This window comes from Acinonyx jubatus, chromosome B1 (assembly GCF_027475565.1).
Source record: "Acinonyx jubatus isolate Ajub_Pintada_27869175 chromosome B1, VMU_Ajub_asm_v1.0, whole genome shotgun sequence".
Lineage (NCBI taxonomy): Eukaryota > Metazoa > Chordata > Mammalia > Carnivora > Felidae > Acinonyx > Acinonyx jubatus.
The window spans coordinates 195,234,396-195,261,911 of NC_069382.1; the positions used below are offsets into that span (position 1 = coordinate 195,234,396).

Consider the following 27,516-nt stretch of genomic DNA (forward strand, 5'->3'; position numbering starts at 1 on the left):
TGCGGAGCCTAAGAATCGTCTGGGGAGGTTTAAGGATACAGAGGTGCTGAGTCAGACCCTTAGCGGTGGGCAGAGAGCCTGGGTCCTCAGACTCTTCCTGGTGAGTGTGGAGGTAGCCAAGGCCAGGCACCCGTCTTTGCTGTGGTCTCCCCTCACTGAGGAAGAGGCCGTGGCGTTCGTGTATTGCTTTGGTTGCTCAGACACACAGGTAACGTGGCTTCCATGAGGCGGGAGGTCCGTCTCTCTCACATGAAGGCTCCAGGCAGAAGGCGGGGGGGAGGCGGTTCTGTGAGATCATCATGGAGCCCCGATTCTGTCTTGTGCTGCCCTACCAGCCCCCCAGCCCCCCAGGGCATTCTCCGCCTCTGGGCAGTTGAAGCCAGCGAGAAAGGGCCGCGGGAGAGGTGGAGGGTGGGCATCCACGCCCGTCCCTCTGGCCTGGCTGCCAGGAGCTGGGAAGCATAGTCGTTAGCTCGGCACCAAGCGCCTGCTTGGCTCGGGAGAATGCGAGGTGGAAGCCGATTATCCGCAGCCCCGCCCACCTCACTCGTGGGCCCGGTGAGCTGCACGTGTATGGTGTGCTCGGGCCACGTCAGCTGTGGTGGCCCAGTGGCCTGGGTAGGCTCCTGGACCCACCAGGAAAGGCAGCCTTGGGTGCAGGATCTCTCTGGGGTCCTGGATGTTTTACCAGCTGATGAGAGCTATGGACTGGACTCCCCCACCCCAGGCCCCCTCAGGGTTCCGTGGCCTGTAGGGACAAAGCCTTTTCCTTCATGGACAGCTGCCTGGGATAGCCCACTCCCTTGGCCACCCCCCCCCCCCCCCCCCGCCGTATTGCTGTCTGGGCTCCTGCTTTCTGGGTCACAAGGTCACACCAGCTCCCTGACGGGACTTCTAGCCCTTGTGTGGCCGTCCGACCCCGGCCGTCCTTCCCAGTGCCCTCCTCACCCTGCTGGCACTGTCCTGTCTGTGAGGCCCATCTCCTCTGCCTCGAGGCCGTGCCCTCCTCCGACCCCCTCCTCTGGAGAAGGCCTACTAAAGATCCAGCTCCCAGGAGGTTTTCCTGACTTCCCTTCTTTTACTATCTGTGTTTCCAGCAGACAGGTCCGAAGTATTTTCTAGTAGATGTAAAGTAAATGACAACTAGTGGAAGATCTTTAGTGAAGCAGGACAGCTCATCGTGCCCCTGCAGCCCAAGCCCCGCTGCGTCACGGCCTCGCTAAAGATGTCTGTCCTGTCGCGGTGGGACCAGCGCACGCAGTGGCTGGGCTGTGTTTCTCCTCTAAGCCCAGGGAAGGTCCCCGTAAACACCTGGGGGGTGTTCACCGGAGACCCTCCGGCACCCCCGCAGCATCGAGACGTGCGTCTCCACGGCCCCTTGTCTTTCAGAACACCCAGTGCATTCCAGAAGGCTTGGAGAGCTACTATGCGGAGCAAGACTCCAGTGCGCGGGAGAAGTTTTACACCGTCATCAACCACTACAACCTGGCCAAGCAGAGCATCACACGCTCTGTCTCCCCCTGGATGTCGGTTCTGTCGGAAGAGAAGCTGTCCGAGCAGGAGACCGAAGCCGCTGACAAGTCAGCTCAGTGAGACGGGCAGGTTCCTCACAATGTGTCACTCGAAGGTAACAAAGGGACTTGGAGGGACGTTTCGTTAAATGTAATTACCGATAATTTAGAGGTTACTCATTTATGGTGCAACCGCTTCTGTTTGCTAATGCTGCTTTGCCAATAAAACTTGCTGCCGACCGCTCATGGGCATATCAAGTGCATATCAGCATTGCTTAAAGAGCTGTGACACCACGTTCCATGTTAAGGAATCTTAATTTAGCTGCTTTACTGGGATTTATGGGATGCCATCAGAAAGTAAATTTACACTGGATATGCAAGGGGTTTGGATTCAGATAAATAATGCGTTTCGTGGAATCGATTTTTTTTATCGCGCTCCCCCTCCCCACCGCACTGCTGTTTGCAAACCTTACTCCACAGCCATATTTAGACGGGTCCCCACTTGGTTAAGAGCAAGCTGTACTTCAGATTTCTTCCCACCTTCAATCAGGCGGCAGCCGGGCCATCACCATGATGTGTGGCAGTGAGAGGTGCAGAGAAGGAAGGAAATGGGATGTCCGGTGGCGGGTGCGCCCTTCCCTTCCCCGCGCCCACTCCGAAGCGGCCGAGTGTCCCGCAGGAGGGCCCGCTCAGGAGGCGCTATTCCGCCCCCTGGAGCTGGCTGGCACCTTGGTGCGGAGAGCACCGTGCTTCAGGCCGGCGCACGTAGACCGGGTCTGGTGTCCCAGCACGTGTGGTGAGGGGCTGTGGGAGGACCCTGGGCCACGGGCCTGAGGAAGTCCGGGCCCCTGTTGGTAGTCCGTCTGCTCTGTGACGTGTTGAATAGGAGCGACACCCTTTGGTCTTTTTGTTCTGTCCTGTTAATGAATAAATTTGCACCAACAGCCCTGTTAGCGAGTTAGTTTTTAAGACCTTATTTGTGTTGGCAAAGTGAAAATGTAATTGCTGGGAAGCCAAGACTGATTTTTATTTTGTGAACTAGAAATCTTTTCATGTAAGAAGCAGGCAGGGGAGGCTGGGAGGGGCTGGCGTGGCAACCTGCAGATCCACTGAGGACATTTCAATTCACGATCTTTGTAAAGAAGTTACATTTCAAGCTGAATCTTGACATTAAAGGATATGTTTACAAAATTGCCAGTTAGCTAAGCTACGTGTGTAAAACCATTAAATGGAAACCAGGCATCCGCAGACATTTTCTTCCATGTTATCTGTGCTATTTCTGGTGGACGTGTCAGAAGTTTCACTGTTTTCAGTAGGTCAAAAATAAATGGCAATGAGTTTGAGATCTGTTGCAAACAAGCGTGGCGGCCACGGCCAGCTCCATCACTGCTTTCTGAAATATGCTTCCAGAACCGGATTCTATTATGGAGGGTGTTTCGCAACCATGACCGTGGCCTTGGAGCCGGGGCGCGTGTTCTAGAGCTGCGTGCTGTGAGGGTGTGACGTGAGCACGCACGAGAAGCACTGACTACGTGCCAAACTCTCCCGCACAGATACACCTCTGAAAGCTCTAGCCCGCGTAAACGCGCTGCTAAGGCATCACCCCTTTGTATTTTCTAGTAGACGCTTTATTGACTGTAAATGCATTCACATGTAACTTTTGACGTTTTCACTCTGTGCAGAGAAAGAACACAAGGGTCCCTGTGGCTGCACCACAGACTCTCGATTTTGCATACACAGCACACGATTTTGCAGGGGGCAACGCAGGGCCATCGGCACCCACACCGAGGTGGGGCCCCGTGAACACCAGCATGCTCTCTGCACAGATGTGGTTCCCACTGCAAACAGGAACACCTGTTCTAGAGGGACAGGTGCATGGGCCCAAGGGCAGACAAATGCTCCTTGGGCCCCAGCAGCCCCTTGCTGAGGGCCCAGGGTCTGTCCCCACACCCCTTCCCCCATAGGCAGGCAGGCGTCCGCTGACCTTCTGTATCTGGACCCACTGATATTACACGAAGTAACCGTAGTTGCATTTATTATATTTGTGAGGCAAGGGCGAGTTTTCTACAACGCAGCGACTCTGCAGCACTTGGCTCAGGCAGACAAGAAGCCACAGGAAACTAAGTGATGGTCACTTGCCGTGAGAAGTTATCACCCAGCACTCTTCCCTAAGCCACTGGAAGGGCCAGGTCGGTGCCTCCCTGAGCCCCGCCTCCGGGCAGCCCCTCCACGTGGGCCACCAGTCTGGGTGCAGCCAGTAACGACCCCCCTCTCTTCCACCCTGCCTCAGGAGTGCCACGCAGTCCACTGTCAATTTGTGTTCATTAGTTTCTTTTTCAGCTACTAAACGGGCTAAGACCACAGGTCTGGGTGTCCCTTTTGCGGGAGCACGTAGCTCTGCCACCGCCCCCTCCCCCCAACGTGGTAGGATCTGGGCACAGCCCTGGTCCGATGCCGGAGACCCTCGACAGCGCCCCATGCGCCAGGAGCGAGCAGGGCAGACTAGCTGTCGTACCAGTCCAGGAAGAGCAAGGAGAAGGAGCACATCACCAGGAAGAAGAGCACCCACACTCGGAAGCCGGCGTTGTTTTTGATGGCCTGCGGGGCAGGAGCACAGGATTTTGGGTTGAGGAGTGCTCACGCCCTCCGTGTGCCCGCACGCACTCCCTACCCTGGCGCTTATGCTTACCTTAATTAGTAAGCAGGGCCACACAGTGGGTTTAGAATCCACCAGAAAACAAACAGGTGTCTCCCCCTTATTCAGACGTCCTACACCCTTCTCCCAGCAAACACCCGGAAACGGCCCACACGGGGCCCAGGGTTAAAAAGAGCCCCACGGCTGGCCCGGCAGCTGTAGTGGCCCAGGAATGGTCCCACGTCAACCCAAACCGAGGACCACACTCAGAAGACCACGTCCACTCAACAGAGTCCACTGTGGTGGCCTCGATAAACAGGGACCAGGGCTCTGGCCCTCGGGGTGGGGGGGTCCAACAAGCTTCTCCGGTGGCGCCCACCCCTGGTGCAGGTGGCTGATCCAACCCTTGCCAAGAGTGACCTTGTGTGCCTCCGATCGCTCCTTTGGAGGGCTGTGAGTCCTGTGTCTTGGTAATAGCAGGTGCCCCAGGTTTGGCGAGGACAGAAACGTGACTGTCTTAGGGGTCAGTACGGTTAGGAGGTCAGCCCTGCGGGCTGGGCCCCGGCAAGGCTCTCACGCAGCCCCGACTGCCCGCAAGACTACCACCGCTGCCCGGACAGGGAGGCCGGTGGGGCCTGGGGGGCCCAAGGGTACTCACCTCTCTGATGTCTTCGTTGCCCTCCTTGATATTCTCAGTCGCCCCTACAACTAACTGGTGAATGCTGTCGATCTCGGCTTCCTATGGAAGAGGAGAGGCAGGTAGACCCGACCACCGTCTGCTTCCCCGAGCATCCGGACATCAGGAGCCAGCAGCAGCCAGGGCTTTACAAGCGGGAGCCTGTGGGTCCTCGCCGGGTCCCGAGGGGCGGGCACAGCCCCGTTTTACAAAAGGGAAAGTCAGGGTTCAGAGAAGTTCAGTAATTTGCCAAGAGTCACGCAGCAACCACGTGGCAGGACTGGGACCAGAACCCAGTGCCGTTGCCCTTCCACCCCCAGCTGCTACCTCCTGTGCCACTTGCCGGCCAGAAGGGACAAACGCGAGAGATGCCAACACGTAGCAGCCACCGCATGCCAGGGGCTTCCCTCTGGTCCCCCGCGTATTTATGAAATCCAGAGACATGAGCTTCCAGATGCGTGTGCTTTCAGACATGCACGCTAGCTTCAGGGGAGCGCTTCGGGTCTTACCATCTGTGTCTCTCTTAAAAAAAAAAGAAAACCTAAACCGTAAAAACATCAGCTCCCGTGTACTGCGAGCCTGCCACGAGCTGGAAGTGCGTCAGGAACCTCGAGCCCCAGCCCTGAGAGTGCGGAGGGGGGGACATCTGCCCAGTCTGAAGAGGGCAGTGTGGCTGGGGTGCCCAGGTCACCCGACACACTGGAAGTCAGGATTGGATCGGAGCCAGTGTGTGTGACCCAACGTGGCCTCTGAGCTCTCCTGCCACGCTGAGCTGTCCCTGGAAGCAAGTCGTGTGCTCTGACAGGGACAGCTCACTTAGCTGTTTTATGGGTCAGGAGGCTGAAGTGACAGCCATCAGGCTTCTAAGTGGAGGCTTAGCACATACACGCTTAAATTGGTCCTTCAATGTAGTTAGAAAGGGTAACTCGTGATCCCGAACTTTCCGTCAGACTGCACATACCTAAATTTACAGCGATTCGACTCTGGTTGTGAGGTTTCGGGCAGGTTTTGTGGGGGCGGGAGGGTCTTAGGCCAACTGGGCCAGTTTAACACAATGCAGCAGAAATGATTTTGACTCTGAAACCATTCCACGGTCTGTGGATGCTAAAAAGAAGGATAAATTTATCGGGTCCCTAAAAGTTTTGCCAGTTACTGGCCGGACGAGTTTCAGAACTGGAGGCAGGAAGAAATAACATGAAAATCCCCTTCAGAGAACAACCCTATTTCCTGTGTGGACGGGACACCTGAGGTGGCACGGACCTGGCGTTCCGAGAGGGCCAAGTGTGAGCCCTAAGTCACACTGTCGACTGACAGGCTGCTACCCGCCAGGTGTGCTGGATGCTTCCTGCGGGTTATCTCCGAGCCTCACGACGGCCCTGCGAGGGCCACTCCGTTTGCAGACGGGAAAACTAGCTCAGAGGCACCCGGAAGGAAGATCTACCCAACTCCCTCCTCTGTGGGCGTCACTGCACACACGGGCCACCACACCCAGTCTGGCCTGGGCCAGCCAGCAGTGGGTCAGGTGCAGAGAGCTCCCTGCCCCGCACAGAGGCTGCACCGGGGGGGTCAGGAGGCCCTCACGTGAGGAGCTGTACGAACCCACGCGGCTCGGGGCACATGGCTGCAGGGATCAGGCAACCTCAGAACAAGCACCCTGATGTCACAGTAGATGTCACAGTAGATTCTTTTTAGCTAAACCTTAAATCGTAATTTTTTTTTTCTTACCTGTTGTAAAACCTTCTCTGTGAATATCTCTTGGAGCCTGGAAATTTCAACCACTCTCCCTTCGATTTGCCTTCATTAAAGAAAAAAAAAATTACATACAACTATTAGTAGGTGGTGGTCCTAGCAGGAGTGTTACACATTTCTAAATGGACCACGTAAGTGAGAAATGGGAGGGGACACCACCACAGCCTCCAGAGAGGGAGGGGACACCACATCATTCGTGGGGGGGCACCACGTCAGGCTCAGGAAGGAGGAGGCCAGCATTGCACTTCCTGCCTCTCCTCTGAAGTCTCTCGCTTAGGGGGCGCGCTGCACTGCGGAACCAGCCCTCCCCTGCAAGCTGACCCGCGGTGCCCCTGCCTCGGAGTCTGCACCCCTGGTTGCAACAGGCAGCCTTGGAATGCTAAGGCCCGCACCCGGCCCGGTAACCATGGTAACACGGCGGAGACTCAGAACGCCAGCGTGTGCCGACCACTCAACGTCGTTACCGCCCAGGAGGTCGAGGGGCAGGGTGCTGCCACCCAAACCAACTTCCCGGCGAAAGGAAAAGTCCTCCGGTTCTGTCTGAAAACGTATCTGGGTTCAGCAACCAAGCGTCTGAGCTTCTCGCTGTTTCAGGGCCAGCAAGGGCGCCCCGGGCGTGGGCTGGGGGGTGGCACGGGTCTAGAAATGGGGGCGGCAGGGGCTGAGCCGTGTCGGGGCAGTCGGCCGCCGCTCCTCCCGTGCTTCCGGGTGTGGGAAGGAAAAGTGAGGCGGGCGGGGACCGAATCTCGGAGCAAGGACCGCAAGGCCCACAGAGCGAGGGCAGAGGCCGCAGAGGAGCACAGGTGCCATCAGAGTCCCCGGGGGCTGTGGGTACGGCGTCAGGACGCACTTTCTTTTGGATGAGCTCACAGCACAGCGGGTTTAATTTCCCTGCCAAAGCCCAGGCCTTCCTTCCAGATGCTCCAGACACTCTCGGGGAAACAGGCCCCACCCACGTGCCTCCCCTAGACGGCGGGGCAGCGATGGCTCACGTGGGCACGGCCACTCTCCTTCCACGCTGCCGACCCCTTTGCTGAGGGGGCAGACGGACCCCAGCAGAGCCATATGCAGGAGGCTGCACCTGGCCAGCCATCCCTCACAAGGCCCGCCCCCTTACCCGGGAGCGATGAAATTAACAGCCCCTAACCATGCAACTTGCGGTCACTGGAAGCCTGGAGGCAGCACAGAGGGCGTGACCTCCCAAGGGCCCGCAGGTTAAGGGGAGTCACTGAAGTTGGGCAAGCTGCCTTGACCCCGAATGGCTGAGGGGGGTGCACGTGGCCAGGGCCACAAGGGGATGCCTGGCCATCGAAGTAAATGAAAAGTTCCCAGTTCCTAGAAAAGCTGAGGCCATCAGCTCCTAGGAACCACATACATACCTCACTTCATCGAACAGGCTGTTCATCTCACCAATTAGGCGCTGGTTCTCTTGTTCAAACTGTGAGGAGACAAACACACTAAGGGTGACGTCATACTCAAAAGCAACACGGTCAAAGGCAAGAGTCTAGCAAGGCGTCTGCTCGGAAAGCTTCGATCTGCCCTCCGAGGGTGGCCACCGAGTCCCTCCTTCTGGCGTGGAGGGATGCGGCATCAGTGTGAAAACATCCCTGTGGCCGGACTTCTCCCTGCCTGTGAGCCGACGTGACGCCTGGGAAGGTGCGGGCGGGGTGGGGCGGGTCGCCTGCCGTCCTTCCTGCTGCTCTGTCTCCCTCTGGCACTGTCTTAAGTGGGGCACTGAGCTCCAGAGGCTCAGCTGAGGGCAGGGCAGTCTCATTTCAGAGCCACGCCTTGGCCAGTCCACCGTGACAGGAACACAGGCCCAGCAGCCCGAAGCGCTGTGTTCCTGGGCTCAGGCTGGCGATCGGGCTTCAGGACTCAGTCTGGGTGAGGGCGCCACCCTGACACCCGGGAGCCCATCGGAGCCACATAAACTCGGAGCAGACAGCTGCTGCCCCCACCGTTCCTGCCAACTTGACACCAGCCCCACAAGAGGATGGCACGTCTGAGGGTTCGCCGTGCCGCGGGGCCAGATCTCCTCCTCACTGCGAGACCCGCAACCCCGCCTTCAGACGCCCACTCCACTGCCTGAGCGTGTACTCAGCCCCGGGCGGGGGCCCACGTCCCACAGCCCCAGCTCGAACGCCACCTTCTCCGTGACCTATCCCGGCCCCCGAGCTGGAACTTCTTTCTCCAGTTTCTAACCTTGGCCTAGCACCTTGTGAAACCTCGTGAAGATCTCTCAGGACGTTAGCCATTTTCAGCCCGGTAATAAGCTGTGCATGTCCCAAACTCCCCCTTGACTAGGAGCTGCCTGAGGGTGGGAACGCGTCAAACCCAAGTCCGAGAAGGCCTCACGCGCGTTCTTTCCTTCACATCTACTAAAGCAGCAGTCCCGTCCACAGCTGTTTTCGGAGGCGCGGTCTGCGCCAGGCGCTGTGTGGGGGGACGGGTGGAGGTGAGCTCTGGGCCTCCCAGGCTCTGCGATCCAACCGAGGCTCCAGCCAGACTTGCTCAGTGAAACAACAATGGAGGGAAAACAACAGTTAGGGAAGTCACGGCAGACACCGTGCTGAGCAGGTCACGTGCAGGGACTCACGTTCTCCCTGCCCAGTCGCCCCCTGACTTCACAGGGAGGGCATGTGCAGTGCTCACTCTCTGCTCCGTCTGCCCCCCTCCCCTCCCAGCCCCCCCCAGTCCTCCACGCGGGCACCGTCCCGTCCTGTCTGCCAGTTCACCCGCACCCTTGCTGCATCCATTCCCTCCCTGGTGCCTGTGCTCTGCCCTCATCACCTCTCACTCTCCTCCAATCTGCCCCCCACCCCTCCGTCAGAGTGATCTAAGATGCTGGTCACCTCACACCGCACCAGGCTGGCCCTGTCCGTGGTCCTGTAGATCAGCGCTGAGGCGCAGCCTTCTCCTGCAGCCCACTGCCTCACCCCTGCACAGACTGGCTGAGAGCTGATGGAGGCCACCGCGCACCAACCCCCCACCCCGCGGGGGGACTCCGACTGTTTCCTCGAAACCCAGCGGAGGCACCTTCCTAGTGACCAGACGCACCAAGGCAGGTTTAATCACCTTCTGCCATCTCCTGTCTTTTATAATATAAAACTCCCCTGCACTTGATCCATCGCTACACTTCTTGCCCCTGTTGGGGGGCCGTCTTCCCGCCTGGGGTGGGGCTTTCTCCTCTGGCCCCAGCACAATGCAGGGCCTACCACACTGCAGGGCACCGGTTGTCAGTCCCCCTGCTTGTCAAAACACAAAGGGGCCTCCACTGCACCCCAGACCTACTGGGTCAGAAAATGGGTGGGCCGTCACAGTTTCCAGAAGGGCCGGCGGGGGGCGCTCTGCTGGGCCGCCTCAAGCACGGGCAGGATGCTGACACGGTACCAGGACAGCCCTTCTAATTATGAAATCAGGCTATTTAAGGGAATAAAAACTTCACTCTTGAGTTTGAAACTATCAGCCCTGTTAGCTGTCAACTCAACAGTTACTTCAGAGCCCAGTAATTTAAGGAAAAAAACAATTACTTCAGCATGTAGGTGCTCATTTACTTTCACTAATTCTCCCAGGTTATTACTCAGGGTTTTTCTCAGGGGGCTGGGATAGGGGGCATTTTCTTATTTTTTTAATGACAAAATACGGCCCTGCCCTTTTAAATCCTCAGACCTTTTATGCTTTCTAAACTACTCCTAAGCAAGACTAGGGGTTTGAGGTGGTTTACTGCGGGAACGTCCCCCGGAACAAAGCCCTCTCTGTCCCCTCCCCAGCTCTGGGCATGAGGCACCCACTCCCCCTCTCGGGGTTCTGGGGAGCTGTTACTTCTGAAGGACTCCTGTCAGCAGCAGGATCAGATTCCGGCTCTGATTTCCTTTCAACCTATGGGTTCTTAATGCCACCTGAGAAGTACCCATTGGGGGTGGGGGTGGGGTGGGGGGGAGCAAAGGGGGGCGGAGCAAAAGAAACAAATGCCTCGAGGGATCAAGCGGTGACAGGGCTGAGGGGAGAGTTTGGCGTGGCCAGGACCTTTACGGAAAGCGGCCCCCATTTGGGGGCGGGAGTTACAATGGAGCTGTGTCTTCAAAAACACCACCTGTTTTTCCCATAGCCAGGTGCGAGGGACCCACTTAATAGGGTCTGGCAGGGCTCAGGCAGATCAGGTAATGGCCAGGCCGCTGACAACATTCACCTGTGCCACATTTCAGGGTGGTTTCCGATGCTGTCTTGATGGCCAACCTGTACACCTCACCCCTCCTCTGCAGAGGAAGGCAGGGAGCGGCAGGGGCAGTTGGTGGACACGCCCGGGACTTCAGCGGGCCAGCCCCTGCGGCCTCAATGGGAACTCCTGGGGTGACTGGCCCCTGGACCAGTCACTGGCTTCTGTCTGGCCTGTCATGTGACAGGGCCTCTTTGTGAACAGACGTGGTGATTCTTATCCTTTCCTGCCTGATGCCGAGGGTGGGGAGGGATGATGATGGCTCCTTTACCTTCAAAGCTATATGCCCTTGGGCAGGTAACTTTTCTGTGCCTCTGTCTTTGTCACTAAAATGGGACGGAGACAGTACTTACTAGAGAAAGACGCGCTAATAATGCACGTAAAGTTGCGTACAGAGTGCGTGGCACATACAAAGCCCCCACTAAATGTTAACTATTTTTAATCTCCTGGGACTGAGATTCCAGATACACAAAATGAGTCATGAAATATTCTGAAGGCCCCTTCCACCTCTCTGGTTTCAAATTTTAGAGGGCACTGTGACTTGAGCGGGATCTGGGGCACTCACACAGCATTCACTGGGGCTCGCTGGCAGCTGGCTGGCGTGGCATCCGTCCCTCAGAGGGACAGGGACCTCACAAGGTGCAGTAGCCAAGGAGGCCTGGTCTCCACAGTCAGCACCAAGGACAGGGGTTCCCCCCCACCCCCCTCCCCAGCCCAGGAAGACCAGCCTGCCTGTCACAGGGCCCCCGGTTCTGTGAGGCACTGGAAAGCGGGACACGAGGCCTGCAGGACAAGGAAGGTGGACAAGCAGGGCCCGAGAGGCATGACAGCAGCCAGCCTGTCTGTGTGGGCCTCCTGCCGTGGCTCCTTCCACTCCATACTGTTTGGTCTCCCACCAAAATGCAGTGCTTTCGCTCAACACAGATGGATGTCTGGAGCAAGTTCCCCTGACCTCTCAAGCATGGCGGCAGGCACCACATTTAAAGGCCTAGGACCTGGGAGCTTGCTGTAAAATGGGGCCAGCGACAGTCCCTACCACACAGGGTGGCTACATTAGTAAACACTCAAGCGGTCAGGGCCGTACTTGGCATGTGCTGTGTGTTACATGCGTGTTAGGCAGTATTAACTGCCTCATTCCATTTAGAAGTCAGATTTCCAAACAGAGGGCCCCAAAAGGGTTTATTATCTGCTTTAGGGGAAACAAATCCACACTGTGAATACACTGTTACAGAAATCCTTTTCTAATCTAATCCTCTTTACTATAGTTTTAAAAAGAAAATCACTCCTACAAAAGGCCTTTGGGTACAAGATGAAGCCACAAGAAGTTGTTTGCATTGCAAAGAGGCAAGAGCAGCTAACTGGACCAAAGACTAGGAACCCACAGGGGCTCGGCCTAGAGAGCAGTCTGCCCCCACCACCATGGCCCAGGACCTCTCCGGTTCTTCAGATGAGCCTCATCTATGCCAAACGCCTGCGTTCACATGGCTCTGTGACCCTCACCTCCATCCCCACCGCTACCCCTGCGAACCTGAACCCTCCCCAGGGTGTGGACCTCAGCCCTCGGCTGCGTGGTGCCCAGATTCTACCAACAGTTCTTGCCAGGAGCTGAGTTTGGGCCCAGATCACGAGCCCTGCCAGCCACCCACCTGGTGCTTCCAGCGGCCTACCACAGGGGACGAGGGCTAGGGACAACTTCCATGCAGATTTAGGAACAGAAGTCATGCGCACAGCGTTAAAAATTATCCTAAAGGATACATCAATAAATGCAGGTGGTTTCACTTGAGGCGAGTAAACTGACTGCAGGCTTACAAAGGAGGTATTTTCTCTATGTAACATCAGAAAACAATCTGGTCCCACTCAGCCTGACCGCAAAACATCTGCTTATAGTAACTCAAATGTTAATATACCTGCATCAGGAGTTATAAATGGAAATTCAGTGTGCAAATCACATAACACTCAGCAACCATTTTGGGACACGTAACAACTGCTCCTGTGGGTGAAATAATGAATTAAATTGATATTATAGGGCTTAATTCATTATTTTACCCTGAGGAAAAATTCCAAAACAGTGATTATGAATTATGACCACAATTTGCTACAACACTTTCCAATTTAAAACCAATAGTGTCGCATTTATTTCTCTTCATTTTCAGGCTTGAGCCTGTTAAGTAAGATTTTGGTTCGTCAGCCCGTAAGATGTGGTACTTGGCTATTGTTCCCAATTACAAGAGAAGTTAAGTGAACACTTAAGAGCTTGCCATGGAAGTTCCGAACGTTACAGCCTTCTGCCCACCCACTGGCAGTAAAACAACACAAATGAGGGAACTCTTGCCGGTTCTGACTGCTTTAGTCACTGAGACCGGGACCCTGAAATAACCCGCATCACTGGGAATGGTCAGTAACATGTTTTTAGACCGCCACTCAGGACAGGACACAGAAGAGGGAACATGGGGCGTCAACAGTCATTATGCACAGAAAAGCTTTATGACGTGAACCTTTCTTCTTCACGTGCATTAGCTCCAACCACATCCCGGACATGTGCAGTGAACGCAGGTGTGCACAGGGACAGAGCCAGCGTCCCAGCGTGGGGGCCACCGCCGGCCGAGCAGACATTACTATGTGCCCCACACTCCGCGAGGCACCCTCTATCCGCTACTGCATTCCCGACCATTCCATGGGGTGCTGATTCTTGCCATACTGAAGTGCAGGAAGGCTAGTTTTCTTGCCCCAAACTACACAGACAGGAAGTGATACAGAGGATTGGTAAGCAACTCTGCCAGGTCCCTGAGCCCACGCTCATTCATCGTCTCTCAGTGGGACGGAGCATCAGTGGACGAGGCGCCCCTGCCACGCGCCTTCGTCTGGCCCACCCCACCACGTGCCCGGAGGCTTCCAAAGGTCGCGCATCGGGAAGGTTAACAAACTGCCTATGCTCACCACGACCAACAGGAGAAAGGCAAACTTCTCTGGCAAACAGCTGACTTATTCTAGCTACTTCCTTTATGAAGTGTATTCTGCTTACGTACAAATGCATTCAAGAAAAAGAGTTACACATATTTTTTTCTCTAGCAAAGAGATGTGGTCCTGTTACATTGAGGGAAATATTAAGCCATTATTTCCATTAAGAAAATTATTTTGTACAAATTGAAGAAAAAAAGGTGAGATTTTAAGAAACTTGCCATCATTTGGCTGTAAGAAGGGGGTGTGACCTAATCGTCCTTTACTTTGACTTGTTGGCTTCTCTGCCTCCGCCTGCCTCCCCGTGGAGAGTCCCCAGGGGACGTCCTCTGCCTCTCCCCTCTCTCCCCAGCACGCACAGTTTCGGACATCAGCAGGAGGATGCCTCCCACATTCACGTCTCCAGCCTGAGCATCCAGGCCACTGCCCACCAGACACTTGCCCTGGATGTCCCAGAGGCGCCTCGAACACCCACGGGTCTCAAATGGAATTCAGCATCCCTGCCCCACCCAGCCGCCTCTCCCTTCTGACTGCCTGCATTGTCTTCCCAAGTCAGAAGGCTCCAGGCTCCTCCTCCTCCCAGCTCAGTCCAGTCCCCTGCACCTCTCCTTTCTGTCTCCGCTGCCGTGCCCTGGCCAGCCCCTCATCACCTCCTGACTAACTAGGATCCACGCTGCAGCCTTTCCCTGGCCACCCTCCACTCTCGAGGCCTCTGGCTCCCACATCTGAGTCTGGGGAGCAGTGAGCACCTACTCAAGGTCAGAGGGTGCACTCTGGAACCTGGGAGAATCTGGAGAATAGCAGGGGCCTGGTGAGCCGTTTGAAGTTGTTTTAGTCCGTTAAGACAGTTATTTTTGTCTGTAATGAACAAAGATAGCCCTGCTGATTATTCTAGACAAAGTACCACAGGTTCTGAGGGGACACCCCAAAGAAGTCCCAGGAAAGTCACGGCTAAGAGTACAATCACTGCAATCAGTTTTGTGCTTCGGAGCCCGGACAGGAAACCACTCAACCTGGGGGGGGGGGGGGGGGGCGGGGAATAAATGTGGAACTGTACTGTGTATAAAATACACATCGAGCTGCCACTGCCACCTGCATGACCTTTCACGCTGCTGTGAGTGTGGCACGCACACCACCGTCCTCTGTGCACACGCGCAGCTGTGACCCAGGAGCCCGAGCCCTGCCCAGTCCCATCCATCCTGTGCAAGGGAGAGCCTGCCTGTGTCTCCTCACCGCCTGCCACACCGAAGGGGAAAGGCTGAGGGAGCGTGTGAGCACCTGCCGTGTGCCTGGCACCGCGATGCAAGAACCTCCTGGTCAGCTCACTCAGTCACTAGTGCAGCCACAAGTGGGTCAGGCCTGGGGTGGCCAGGTGGCTCAGTCGGTGAAGCGTCCGACTTCAGCTGAGGTCATGATCTCGCGGTCCATGAGTTCAAGCCCCGCACTGGGCTCTGTGCTGACAGTTCAGAGCCTGGAGCCTGCTTCGGATTCTGTCTCCCCCTCTTTCTATGCCCCTCCCCACTTGCGCTCTCTCGAAAATAAATAATAATAATAATATAAAAACGAAAAAACAACAACAAACCACACCAAGGGGGTCAGGCTTGGAGAAGAAACAGGAAGTCTGGAGAGCAAGAAGGTTCTGAGCCAGTTCTCTGCCCTCGGCGGCCAGCGTTCAAGGGAACAGGCACGCGCACCTGGCCACCCTCACGGGGCCCTGCCTGCAGACCTGTGCGTGTGACGTCTCTCAGCGGGCCCGGCGTGGCTCGCTCCTCTGCCAGCCTGTCCGTGTCAGTTTGCCCCGAGGCTCCTACACAGGCTACACTCCCTTACGCCCCCAGATCCCACCGGGGACTCCCGTGAACTATGACACAGGGGAAAAGTGCGGGCTCAGGGCACAGGACGAGGCTTGCCTGTTCTACTGGCTCGGTGACCGTGGAGGGCTTTAGAGGTTTTGTGCCTTTTTCTTTTTCAACGTGTACAGAGGGATAATTCCTACTTCACTGGACTGTTATAAAGATCAAGTAAGACAACATGCGTACCGGCTTGGCATTTAGGGAGCATTCATAAGTGTACATAATAATAGTAATAACTTAAAGCTTGCATATCTCAGAGTTCTTACTGGTGATCCTGCCTGTAGTTTATACTCATCAAAGGCACTCACCCACTCAAAAACCACTCTAGGCTCTGGGAATATGGCAACAAAAGCGGAAAAGTTCCTGCTCTCGTGGCACTTGTGTTCTAGTGGAGGGATGAGGGAATAAAGGGACAGAGTGGCCGGGGGCTGCCGCAGACTGGGTGGCCGGGAAGGCCTCTCTGAGGACGTAACACTTGGGACCCGCAAGACACGAAGACAGCAGTGAAGAGGAAGAGGCTGGCAACCCGAGTGCCTCAGTTGGAGAGGCTCGAGGCTGGGACGCGCCCGGACCCTGTTCTGATGTGACAGGGCTTCGGCTCAGAGCTCTACTTCTCTTCTTCCACAGGCGACTTGGGTTAGAAATGTGTGAACCGATCAGTCATAAGCTCTACCACTTATTAACAACCGGGGGACCTTGGGCCAGACACTCTACTGATTCTGCCAAAGTTGAAAGGAGACGGTAATGCCCCGCCACCTCTGAACACGATCGTGAACAGGACCAGGGAGAAAACGAGCCCTGGAAAAGTTCTGTCCACTGTCAACCACGGTGTGAAGTGAGTTGCTGTCATTTGTCAGGGATAGCCACTGAAAGCACGCCGCATGGGAACCAGCTTCCCCGCTCTTCAGGCCGAGGACAGCCTTCCGCCAGGGCAGCGCTAGGAAACGTCTGCTCCCAACCACAGACGGCGTATTCCCTTGGGCTCCGTCACGCCAATGTCCAGACGCACTGTGGGCAGACACTGCTCTCAAGGAGCTGGCGGGGGCTCCTGCCAAACCTGTCAGTTTGCTTTTGAAACTCACCCAGAGCGGACAACCTACAATTGGCAACTGGACCTTAGCAGTCAAGGTGTGACTACATTTTTCAGGCATTACTTCTGCTTTCTCCGCGTTAGCATAGCGTCGGCAGTTCAAACAATTAAAAAGCAGCACAGCGGTAATTATAAAAGACCCATTTAGTCTGGAGGACTATTTTACTGCAGCTGAAAAGAAATCTAATATTAGTACAATCATTCCAAGGCAATTTCTTCTTTAATTATGCTACAGGAAATTTAAAACTTATGAAAAGCATATGAAGAACTAGGAAATCAGGTGGAAAAGTTGTATCCACAATATGTATTTATAATTTTGAAAACTCGCTATAACAATCAGGGCAAAGGCGTTTAGGATGACCTCCTACTTGGGGAAACAGTCTTACCAACACTAGTTAACAACACCCGACTGGGCAGAGAGCAGCCTTACCATCTGTATTTCTTCTGGGGATAATTCGTCTTCACCTTTGCCGTCTCCCCACGTGCCCAATTCAGGTTGGGATTCAGCCGGAACCTTTTCTGTTAAAGAAAAAAAAAAAAGAAGAAGAGGAAGAAGAAAAGAAAGAAAAGAGAAACAGAAGGCAAAATACTTCCTTTTAGACGGTGCTGATGCTGGCTTGGGATGCAGGCACACCGCAAGCATGAGCTCTTACAGCTTGTCCACACTCGGTCATCTGCTGGCTCATACTCAGGCGCTGTACCATGACCCTTCTACAGTGTTTAAGCTTGTGCGTGCATTATGTGCATGTGCGTGTGCCCACGTGTGTGCGCGTGGGCAGAAGGCGCCCCCTGCACAGTCTCAGTGCCACAGTGACTTCAGCAATGGCTGCAAACCAAAGGGCCAGTCTTCAAGTGTGTTTTACCACAAAACACAAGCTCACGCATGCCCTCCCTCTACTGTTTAAACATTGCAATATAAGGGTATTTTCACTAAAAAAAACCGCCAGGACAGGGGTGCCTGGGTGGCTCAGTCGGTTAAGCCTCCTACTTTGGCTCAGGTCACGATCTCGGGGTCTGTGAGTTCGAGCCCCGCGTCGGGCTCTGTGCTGACAGCTCGGAGCCTGGAGCCTGTTTCAGATTCTGTCTCCCTCTCTCTGACCCTCCCCCCGTTCATGCTCTGTCTCTGTCTCAAAAATAAATAAACGTTAAAAAATTAAAAAAAAAAAAAACCAAAAACGCCAAGCCAGGACCTACCACTCCCTAATCCTATTCCTCCCCCAGAAGGAACCACTGTTAGCATTTGGTGTGGCCTCACAGACCCTACCCAGTGTGTTCGCATACAAACACCTATGTGATTCTCTGCGCCACCACCCCCACTTCAATCCAGTGTGTGTACACAGTGGCTTATAAAACTTGCCGTGTAGGACTTCACTGTATTTGGGAGATTATCCTGAATCCGTCACAGAGATCTGCCTCATTCTCTTGAAATGCTGCAGGATATTCCACTGCAAGGATACATGGTTCTTCATGTCCCGTCACCCCATGGATAACCCTTCGCTCATCTGGATCTCTCCGTGGTACAATCGCTCCGTGTGCCAGTCCATACTTGGAGGCTCCGGGTGTACCCCGGGACGGGCGCCCGCGCATCAACTGTTGTTGACTGGACCTTTTAGAGAACTTTTTAACTGCAATCACAAATGCGTGATGGATGCTTGATGAAGTGCACCAATGGCTCGGGCTCCTAGGAAGGGCTGCAGCAGCACGTTAGAGAGGCCCGCGAGGTCAAAAGGGGTGTGCAGTGGGAACAGGGCAGTGGACGGAAGTGACCCATCCTTGATGGAGACTGTAATGGGGTCTTTTTTTTTTTTTAAGTTAATTTACTTATTTTATGAGAGAGCTAGCAGAGGAGGGGCAAAGAGAGGGAGAGAGAGAATCCCAAGCAGGCTCCATCCACGCTGTCCATGCAGAGCCCGACATGGGGCTCGATCTCATGAACCGTGACCTCACGACCTGAGCAGCAACCAAGAGTCGAATGCTGAACTGACTGAGCCACCCAGGCGCCCTGTGGGGTCTCTCTTTCTAAAGATGAGTGTGTCTGGTGTCTCAGCGGTGCCTCTAGGCTCGTGAGCCTGGCGCTGGGTACGGCTTCTTTTTGTTTCCTCCCTCAACCTCAGTAACTTTCCCATAGCTGGTCTCGGCCCCGTGAGATGTGTGAAAGTCCAGAGTGTTGGTTTTGAGACTATGATACGGGAAAAGAATGTGTGATAGCACCAATTTAGGTATTATTATTCCAGATACATCATCACAAAAAGCCTCCATGTATCCAGAACATTGTGCAGGTTTAAAAAAAAAAAAAAAATGGCTGTTTTTGCCAGAACTGTATTTATAAAGTTTATATATGATGTATATATACTAAATATACACGTAAATATAATAAACGTGGAGAATTTAACCATAAAACGTAGGCTGAAAGCACCTTTAGAAACTGGCGGGGTGTTTTTCTGAGAGGCCATCTTCAGGCAGGAACCTCTGCACATTTCACTCACCCCACCCCCACCCCAAGGGCCCTGTGTTTCCTGCTTGACCTCGTTATGGGAGCCAAGTCAAGCTTCTCCCCTGATGTTGCTTCCGGAGAAGAACACCAAGATGAGAAGCGTCCGTTCACATCAGGCGCTCTGAGCTGGAACACAGAATTTGCTAAGAGGACGCGCGCTCTACAACATGCTCACACGGACAGCCACCGGGGGCCACCCTGACCTGCTGTCATAAAAACTGGCCTGAAGCACGGTGCTCTTCACGCCGTCCTCGATGCAGACCTCCAGTGGCCCGGCCCCAAGACTCACGTGCAAGCTCTCGGCCCAACAGGCCCTCGACACGGCCCAGCCTCAGTCCCCACAGAACCCTCCCCTTTGCACACGCTGCACTAACCGCGTCCCACACGGCTCCACGCTTTCTGGCCTCGGAGTATTTCACATGCCGTTCCCTCTGCCTAGGATAAAGCTTCCATTTTCGGTCCAGACTCATTTCTCAGGACACTGCCTCCTGAAGTCCCCTCTGAGTGGACCCTGTTCTTCCCACCTGTGCCCTCTCTCAGGGCACGCGTCACTTTCTCAGGGGCTGGAAGCTGGTCACTCCCGTCAATCAATTGTGAGTTCCCTGAAGGCAGGAACCAGAGCTCATTTGAGAAGTGCAGGCAGTATTCACAAATAGCCACACCCATCTTAGCACCAGGGGAAACCGATGTGAGCAAACAAATTACAAATGGGTATGTCAAAGTCTCATCCTGGCACAGTAAGAATATGGAAGAGGCCTGAACCTCAGACGTGGACGGAAGGTCTGCCTGACCACAGAGGTCCCCGATACTCCAGACTAAATAAAAAGTCACAAAGCTAGTGGCTTTTTAAAAGTCGGGAGTGTGGCAAGCAAGAAGGCACCCTCTGCCTAGAACTACACCGCCTAGTCCTACACTAAAGTATTGAGAATACAGCTCATGTTTCAGAGGAGAAATGAAACACCGACAAGATGAGACAAAAAGATTCCCCGTCGCCCGAACCTAAAAAGCCCTTCTACCTGTAGATCCACTTAGTATGACGTCCATGGGCAGATGTGTGGGCCCTAAGTGGGGGACAGTTGGGGGAACAAGAATGACCCCCCCCCCAGCATCAAGGTCGGGATGGAGATGAAATGTCATGGGCCTCCAGACAACAGGGCCGCACAGAGGTGGGCACGGCTTGTCCCCTTCCCCACGGGCTCTCGGGGTGGCGTGGGGGGAATGCAAGCCTGGAGCTCCACGTGACCCCTCCCCATGACTCCCAAGCGTCTCCAGGCCTGAGGCTCTCCCCGAGTTCTAGGCTCACTCCCACAACGGGCTGTTTCCACCTGAAAATCCATCAGCCGGCTCAGACCTAGCATGCATAGACGAGAATCCTGGTGTCGCCCTCTCCCCCAGCCTCCCACCCCCCACCCCAGTGGGTGCTGGGTGCTCTTCCCAGTCTTGCTGTCAGACTCCTCTTCCTCTTCCTCTCCCTCTCCTCCCTGCAGTCCCCCCCACCCTGCTGCTCAAGCCCCCAGCCTTGGTGCTCTGTCCCTCACATGTCCCATCCCACCTACTCACTCGTCTGCAGCTGCAAACTACGGCTGGAATTGGAGCATTCCTCCCGCCCACCACCTCGTCTCCACCACTGCCCTGACATGCACCTGTCACCCAGCGCCCACATCGCAATCTGTCCGGACAGGCCCACAGCTGCCACCTCTTCCTCACTCCATCCCACTCCATGCAGCAGAGAGGCTTGGACCGCGTGCCGGACCTGCCATTCTCAGCCTGAACACGTCCAGACACAGAATCAGAGGGAAACCTTCACTGCGGCCCGGATGGCCTGTCCACGCGGCTTCTGCCTCCATCTTGTCTCCTCCTGTGCCTCCCCACCGTGCGTGTGTGCGTGTGCTTCCATGTGCCGGGCCCCCTTTCCCCCTCGACCCTTCCACTGGCTGGATCCTCTGCCTGGAGAGCTTCCACCTGAACGAAGGCTCTGATTTCGCCACATCCTTGCCCACGCTCGTTATCACAGGCATACGTTGGACTTCCCCTTGGACTCGGACTTCACTTTCGTGCACTGCGCTAGTTTTCCAAATGCAAGGTGCGCGGCAACCCCGCGTCAAGCCAGAGTGTTGGCACCATTTTTCCAACAGCATTTGTTTACTTCGTGTCTCTGTGTCGCATTTTGGTAATTCTCACAGTATCTCAAACCGTTTCATGATTGCTGCACCTGTTAGGGTGATCTGTGATCAGTGACTATGACTCACTGAAAGCTCACGTGACAGCATTTAGCAGTATTTTTTAATTATTTTTTATTTTTTTAGCAGTATTTTTTGATGAAGGTATGCACACTGTCCTTTTACACGTATGCTGCTGCATACATAACAGACCCCATAAAGTGTACGCATGACTTTCATATGCACTGGGAAGCCAACAGTTTCCTCTGACTCCCTTCGGTGTGGTGGTCTGGAACCGAATCCACGGCGACTCTGAGGTGTGCCTGTATCTGCGTAGTCGTCCTGGTGGGTGTGAGATGGCATCTCGTTGTGGTTTTGACGTCCATTTCCCTGAGGACCAACGATGTGCATCTTTTCATGTGCATTGGCCACCTGTATGTCTTCCTTGGAGAAATTTCTGTTCAGATCCTCTGCCCGCTTTTAATTTATCATCTTGTTGTTGGGTCTAAAGCATCCTTTGTACATTCTGGACGCAGACCCTTTATCAGGTGTGGGATCCACACATACCTGCTCCCACTCTATGGGCGATCTTCTCACTTTCTAGCTTTACTGCCTGTCGAAGCAGCAGAAAGGGTTTCACTTTGACGAGAGCCCATTTGTTCAGCTTTTCCTGTTGCCACTTGTGCTTTGGGTGTCCTGTCCTTAGTAATCCTTGGTCAGATCTGAGGTCGGGAAGATTCAGCCCAAAGAGCTTTTAGGTCCCAGATCCGTTTAGGTTTTTGGTCTGTTTTGAGTTAACTTTTGTATAAGGTGAGGTTAAGTGTGGAGCTGCCCTTGTGTGTGTGGTTGTCCCCTCCTCCCGGCGCCACCTGAAGGGACTGCTCCCACCCCAACGAGGCGTCTTGGCCCGCCTGTCGGAAATCGGCTGGCCGCACATACACGGTTTTAGTTCTGGACTCTCAGTTCAATCCTGCTGCTCTGTACACCTATCCTATACGTACCTGTGTTACTGCTGCTCTGTTGTGAGTTCTGAAGTTGGGAAGTGTGAGTCCTCTTACGTGTGCTTTTTCAAGGCTGTTCTGGCTATCTTGAGTTCCTCGTGCATCCCTCACGGATTTCAGAATCGACCTGTTAATTTCTACAGAGAAGCCAGCTGGCACTCTGATGAAGAATGCACTAAAACTGTAGATCAATTTGGGGGTATATTGACACGATCTTGGGAAGTTTTTCCATTTATTTGGGTCATCTTTAATTTCTTTCAACAATGTTTTATAATTTTCAAAGTAGAAGTGTTACACTGTGGTTGAATTTACTCCCTAAGTACTTTATTCCTTTTGATGCTATAAGGGAATTGTTGCCTCTTAAATTTCATTTTCAGATTGTTCACTGAGAATATATAAAAATTAAACTGATTTTTGTGTATTGATTTTGTATCCTGCAACCTGGACAAACCAATTTACTACTTTATTTTGGTAGATGCCTTCAAATTTTCTGTATACAAGATCAGGTAGCTGGTGAACAGAAAAAACTTCCTTCCTAATCTACATTTTAATCTCATTTGGTATCTGAGCCAACCTAATTGCCACCCAGTGCTAAATCTGAAGAAGGATACGGCCCAGTCCTTGGTGTTGAGCGATGGATCCACACGCTAATGTGAGATGTGCGGTTTGGTAAGCTAGCTCACATAATGCTCACAGCAAACCACGGCTACACGGTACCACAAGAAAGTGCAGATTCAGAGTTTAAATAAATTGTCCAGGTCATAGCCCAGGACAGAGGCCAGCCTGTGAAACCAGCCTAGTCTGTAAGCCCTTCCATGACACCATGCTGCAGCCATGTTTTTTTCTCTTCCCCTGCAAACAGGAACCAGACAAAGGTGGGCTACAGTATGGTAATAGCTTTCTTTTGGCAAAAAACAATACGAAGTATTTAGAAATCTGTTATATACGCAGGGATTTATACATACAGGACATTGTGTACATTTTTAATAAGAGCCAGTTCAGATATTATTATTCCTTGGGATTCCACGTAACCAAGGAAGAGAGGCCTGCATAACAAGCATCAACAAATGACCTTGAAGGAAAGGGTGGCCTGTGGAGTTGAGGGGACAGTGAGGCTGAGCCAGCAGAAGCAGGCAGGTGCCAGGCTGAAGGGGAAAAGGCAGGAGAGGACTGGCCATAGGGCAGCTCAGAAAGACATCCCAGGACCAAGACGGGAGCGGGGGAGTGTCTCAACACACGAGGAGAGCAGTAAGCAAAGGCAGCACCAATGACAACCTCACACCCTCCGCCCTGTACCCCTGAAAGGTAGGTATCATCACTCCCATTTTAAAGATGGGGGAGCTGGTGGGGCGCCTGGGTGGCTCAGTCGGTTAAGGGTCCTACTTCAGTCCGGGTCATGATCTCACAGTTCGTGGGTTTGAGCCCCGCGTCGGGCTCTGTGCTGAAAGCTCGGAGCCTGGAACCTGCTCCGGGTTCTGTGTCTCCCTCTCTCTCTCTGCCCCTCCCCCACTCACGCCCTCTCTGTCTCTCAAAAATAAATAAACGTTAAAAAAAATTATTTTTTTAAATGGGGGAGCTGGTGCTCAGAAGTGTCAGTAGGTGTTGGAGCTGGGATCACGATGCCCCAGAAGAGACAGTCTTCAAACCATTCTGGGTCCTAAGCAGGGGTCAGAAGCTAAACTGGAGAGTTTTCCCGTTTTAATATATGGTGGGCTAATAACTCGTGATAACTTGTGATTATAAAACAACAAATGCTGACTTTACAATAAAAATCTAAACTGTGAGGGAGTGTTCTTTCACTCTGACCGTTTACTTTCTATTGCCCAGAGGCACTAGTTCCTTTTACATGAGGAAACACTTCCACAGCAACGAAAGGCAATCAGCCTTTCAAATCACCTCCCTCCCTCCCCGTCTTCCTCCGCGTTCTTCGACGAAGACTCACTGACTTCCTCGGTGTCAGGCACTGTTCCGGGTGCCAGCGTGAGAACAGTGAACAAAACACAGACATTCCTGTCCTCGTGGGAGCTACGTTTTAGTAGGAGAGACAGGTCCTGAAGAATATAAATGACTGCAACAAACAGAAGGCTAGCGGTACGTGCCGGGGAGAAGGATAAAGCAGGGAAGACGGGAGGTGCTGGGAGGCCTCGGTCCTTCATCTTCCCTTTACCCATCCTCCTTCTGGGGGGGACCCCAGCCTGTCTCAGGGGATCGGTGCTGCCTACAGACCTGTCCCCTGACCTCTAGACTCAACAACGCAACTCCCGACCAACCTCTCTGCCAAGCATCTCAAAGTCAACGAGCCCCACCACTGAGCTCCTGATCAAACCCATCTCCGCATCTCAGGGAAGGACAGCAAACCTCTCCCTCGTCAAAACCGCCACAGCCTTCCTCCACCCCTCCTGCCTCTCACGTCTACGTACAGGAAGCGATTTCTGTGGCTCTACTTTCAGAACGAACCCAGAACTCCACCACGTCCCCCCACTCCCCTGCCACCATGTGTGCGTGCTCACCAGTACCTTGTTCCGGGTGACTGCGGCAGGCTCTTAACCGTCACTATTTCTCTTCAACAGAGCAACCACAGGGGCCCTGCTCAAACCGGGTTTGACAGTGCTCTGTGCAAACCTCCCCACAGCTTCCCACCTCCTTCAGAGTCAAACCCACAGTCCCCAGGGCACTTGGGTGGCCCAGGCAGTTGAGTGTCCGACGTCGGCTCAGGTCGTGATCTCACGGTTTGTGAGTTCGAGCCCCACGTCAGGCTCTGTGCTGACAGCCCAGAGCCTGGAGACTGCTTTGGATTTCATTTCTCCCTCCCTCTCTGCCCCTCCCCTGCTCACGCGGTCTCTCTCTCAAAAATAAACAAACATTAAAAAAAAAAATTAAGAAAAAAAACGTAACAGTCCTAGACTCCGTGACTTTGGTGCCCGGGTATTTCCCGGCTGGGTGGCCCCCTGCCCTCTCCCTTGCTCTCCAGCCTCCAGGCTGCTCCCCCACCATGAGGCAGGCCCCCGTCTCGGGGCCTCTGCACTTCCAATGTCCTCTGCCTGTGACACTCTCCCCCCAGGAGACACGGGGCTCGCTCCTCACTGCCCTTGGGTCTTTACTGAAATATCAAGGTCTCTGACCTCTCTGACGGGCCCAATCTCTCCTGTTACCCGGCTCCGCGAGGGCAGACTGTCTGCATCTCTTCACGTGAGATCTACCCTCAGCTGGGCCCCAAGAATCTGCACTGGCTTCTCCCCACTCTCGTCAGCCCCAACAATACTTCTTGCATGAATGAATGATTAAATGAGTATGCTGTGTCTGGTTTGAGTAAATGCAAACACGGTATCCCTGTGTATTGTCTTAGGAAGGGCAGGCCCCGTTAGTTCACGAGTGATGTCGGGGCTCTCCCTCGTTAGGGACCAGTGGACACAGAGGTGTGCAAAGCCTCTGGCCCACGGGGTCAAGGCAGCCACCAGAGAGGATGGGCTCGGGCTCTACAAAGAGTGACTCAGGTGCTGCCCCTTCCTTGGTTTCTCGATTTCCTCACACATACGTGACGACAGCACCACCTCAAAGACCCAAGGAGACTCGACCTGTTGATGCCCCAGCAGGAACCCAGCACAGTGAAGGGGCTGGTGAGACACCAGTTTCCCTGCCCCCCCGACACGGTTCCCAACTACAGAAAGGGTCTCTGGCATCTTTCAGGCGCTCATTCCTACGCTGCATTCTGAATCCCCTCTCTTGTAAAAAGCAGGGAATAAATCAGATGGGGAGGCATATACATCCTGGGTCCACCATTTATGAGCTTTTCAGTTTCCCAGCCTCTCGGAGCCTTTCAGAAGGCTCATCTGAGAAACAGGCTCATGAAACGCATTCCAGAGGCCTGCTCTAAGGGTGGCGGTGATGTCCGTAAAGATTCAGGGCAGTGCCTGGCATCTGGGAGACGTGCGGTAAATGAGAGCCACTGTGACAATACGGAAGAGGGGACTGACTCTCGGCCCCTGGATCACCAGCATCCCGGGATTCACACAAAGCAAAATTCCACGGCCGCCACACCTGAGATACAGCCAACCAGGCACACGCTGTCCACACATGGCGGCCAGGCAGGGTCAACGCTAACAGTATGCCGAGACCACGGGGACGGCGCAGCACGTGGGTGCCGGGGCCCCTGAGACTGGCGTGCACTATTCCTCGGGCAGAGAGCTCTTCTTTTCTTCCTGGTTCTCAGTCTCCAGTCCCCACCCTCGTGGTGCACCACAACTCAGGCCCCTTCCCCGGACCCCGCCAGCTCCCAGGTGACTGCAGCAGCCCCCTGTGCCGGCCCGACAGTCACTAGCTCCAACCGGGACAGAAAAGAGCTGGCCCTTCTGTGTTTCCCTCGCTTTATGCAAATGCAAACACCACAAGCTGTCTAGGACTGTGTTCCTTCTTTGTCTGCTTTGCATTTGTGCCAACATGTCCTAAGGAAGATTCTGATGCATACCTGGATAATCCTCAGTGACAGATTTTTCTTCAGAGTCTTGCGAAGGACTCCGTGAAACTTTCTCAGAAGACACGGATGCCCTGGTCTTTGTCCTTGGTTCCGGTTCCAGCTTAGATCTAAATGAATAATTAGCAATCACATAAGTCGCTTCTACAAGATTCTGTCCTGACAACACACGCAGTCACACGTGACCCCCGCACACTGGTTCTGTGCTCTCCGCCAGAGAGCAGAGTTGCTAACCAGCGGCCATCCCAACGCACCTCCCGCGGGACACTCACTACAAGGTGCCAGCGTCACTGCCTGCACGGGGTGGGGGGGGGGGGGGCGAGTGCAGTCAACAGACGAAGGAGAGAACGCACAACCCTGCCCCACAGACCAACACCACACCCAACAGCTGCGTGGCAAAAGCTGACTGTTCAATCCAGGAGCTGGCTGTTTCCCACCAATGCAAAAGTGTGGCTAAATACATACACATGCACACACGGGCACACACGTTATGTAGTACGTGTAAGTAATTCTTAGAACAGTTAACTATAAAAGCACAAGTCTTTAAATATCCACCGGCTGGAAGCGACTGGTCTCAGGAGCCATGGCCTCTGCACGTGGCAGCCGCCCCAGGGCTTCTCCCGTGGCCGCATGGCCTCACCTGGGGGCCAGGCTTCATCGCATTCACCCAGAGAGGCCTTCTCCGACCCTGTGATCTCAGACA

General features: G+C 54.2%; 2 protein-coding genes across 7 annotated transcripts in view; one reads left to right on the forward strand and one right to left on the reverse strand.

The window, feature by feature from the left end:
• The window catches only part of NSG1 (neuronal vesicle trafficking associated 1), a 33,504-nt gene extending 28,142 nt beyond the window's left edge, over window positions 1-5,362 (forward strand). The window contains exon 5 of the mRNA XM_027035364.2: window positions 1,390-5,362. Coding sequence (XP_026891165.1) covers window positions 1,390-1,593 — 204 coding nt within the window. The 3' untranslated portion in view covers window positions 1,594-5,362. The remainder of the gene's footprint in view (window positions 1-1,389) is intronic.
• The window catches only part of STX18 (syntaxin 18), a 128,208-nt gene that overhangs the window by 4,186 nt on the left and 96,506 nt on the right, over window positions 1-27,516 (reverse strand). For 5 of the 6 annotated variants that reach the window (XM_027034674.2, XM_027034924.2, XM_027035240.2 and 2 more), the window contains 6 exons: window positions 26,808-26,923; window positions 17,119-17,207; window positions 7,951-8,009; window positions 6,548-6,617; window positions 4,805-4,885; window positions 2,514-4,109 (listed from right to left, as the gene is read on the reverse strand). In XM_027034674.2, coding sequence (XP_026890475.1) covers window positions 4,014-4,109; window positions 4,805-4,885; window positions 6,548-6,617; window positions 7,951-8,009; window positions 17,119-17,207; window positions 26,808-26,923 — 511 coding nt within the window. In that variant the 3' untranslated portion in view covers window positions 2,514-4,013. Of the gene's footprint in view, window positions 1-2,513; window positions 4,110-4,804; window positions 4,886-6,547; window positions 6,618-7,950; window positions 8,010-17,118; window positions 17,208-26,807; window positions 26,924-27,516 lie in introns of those variants that run through there. The other variant, XM_027034744.2, reaches the window with a different exon arrangement.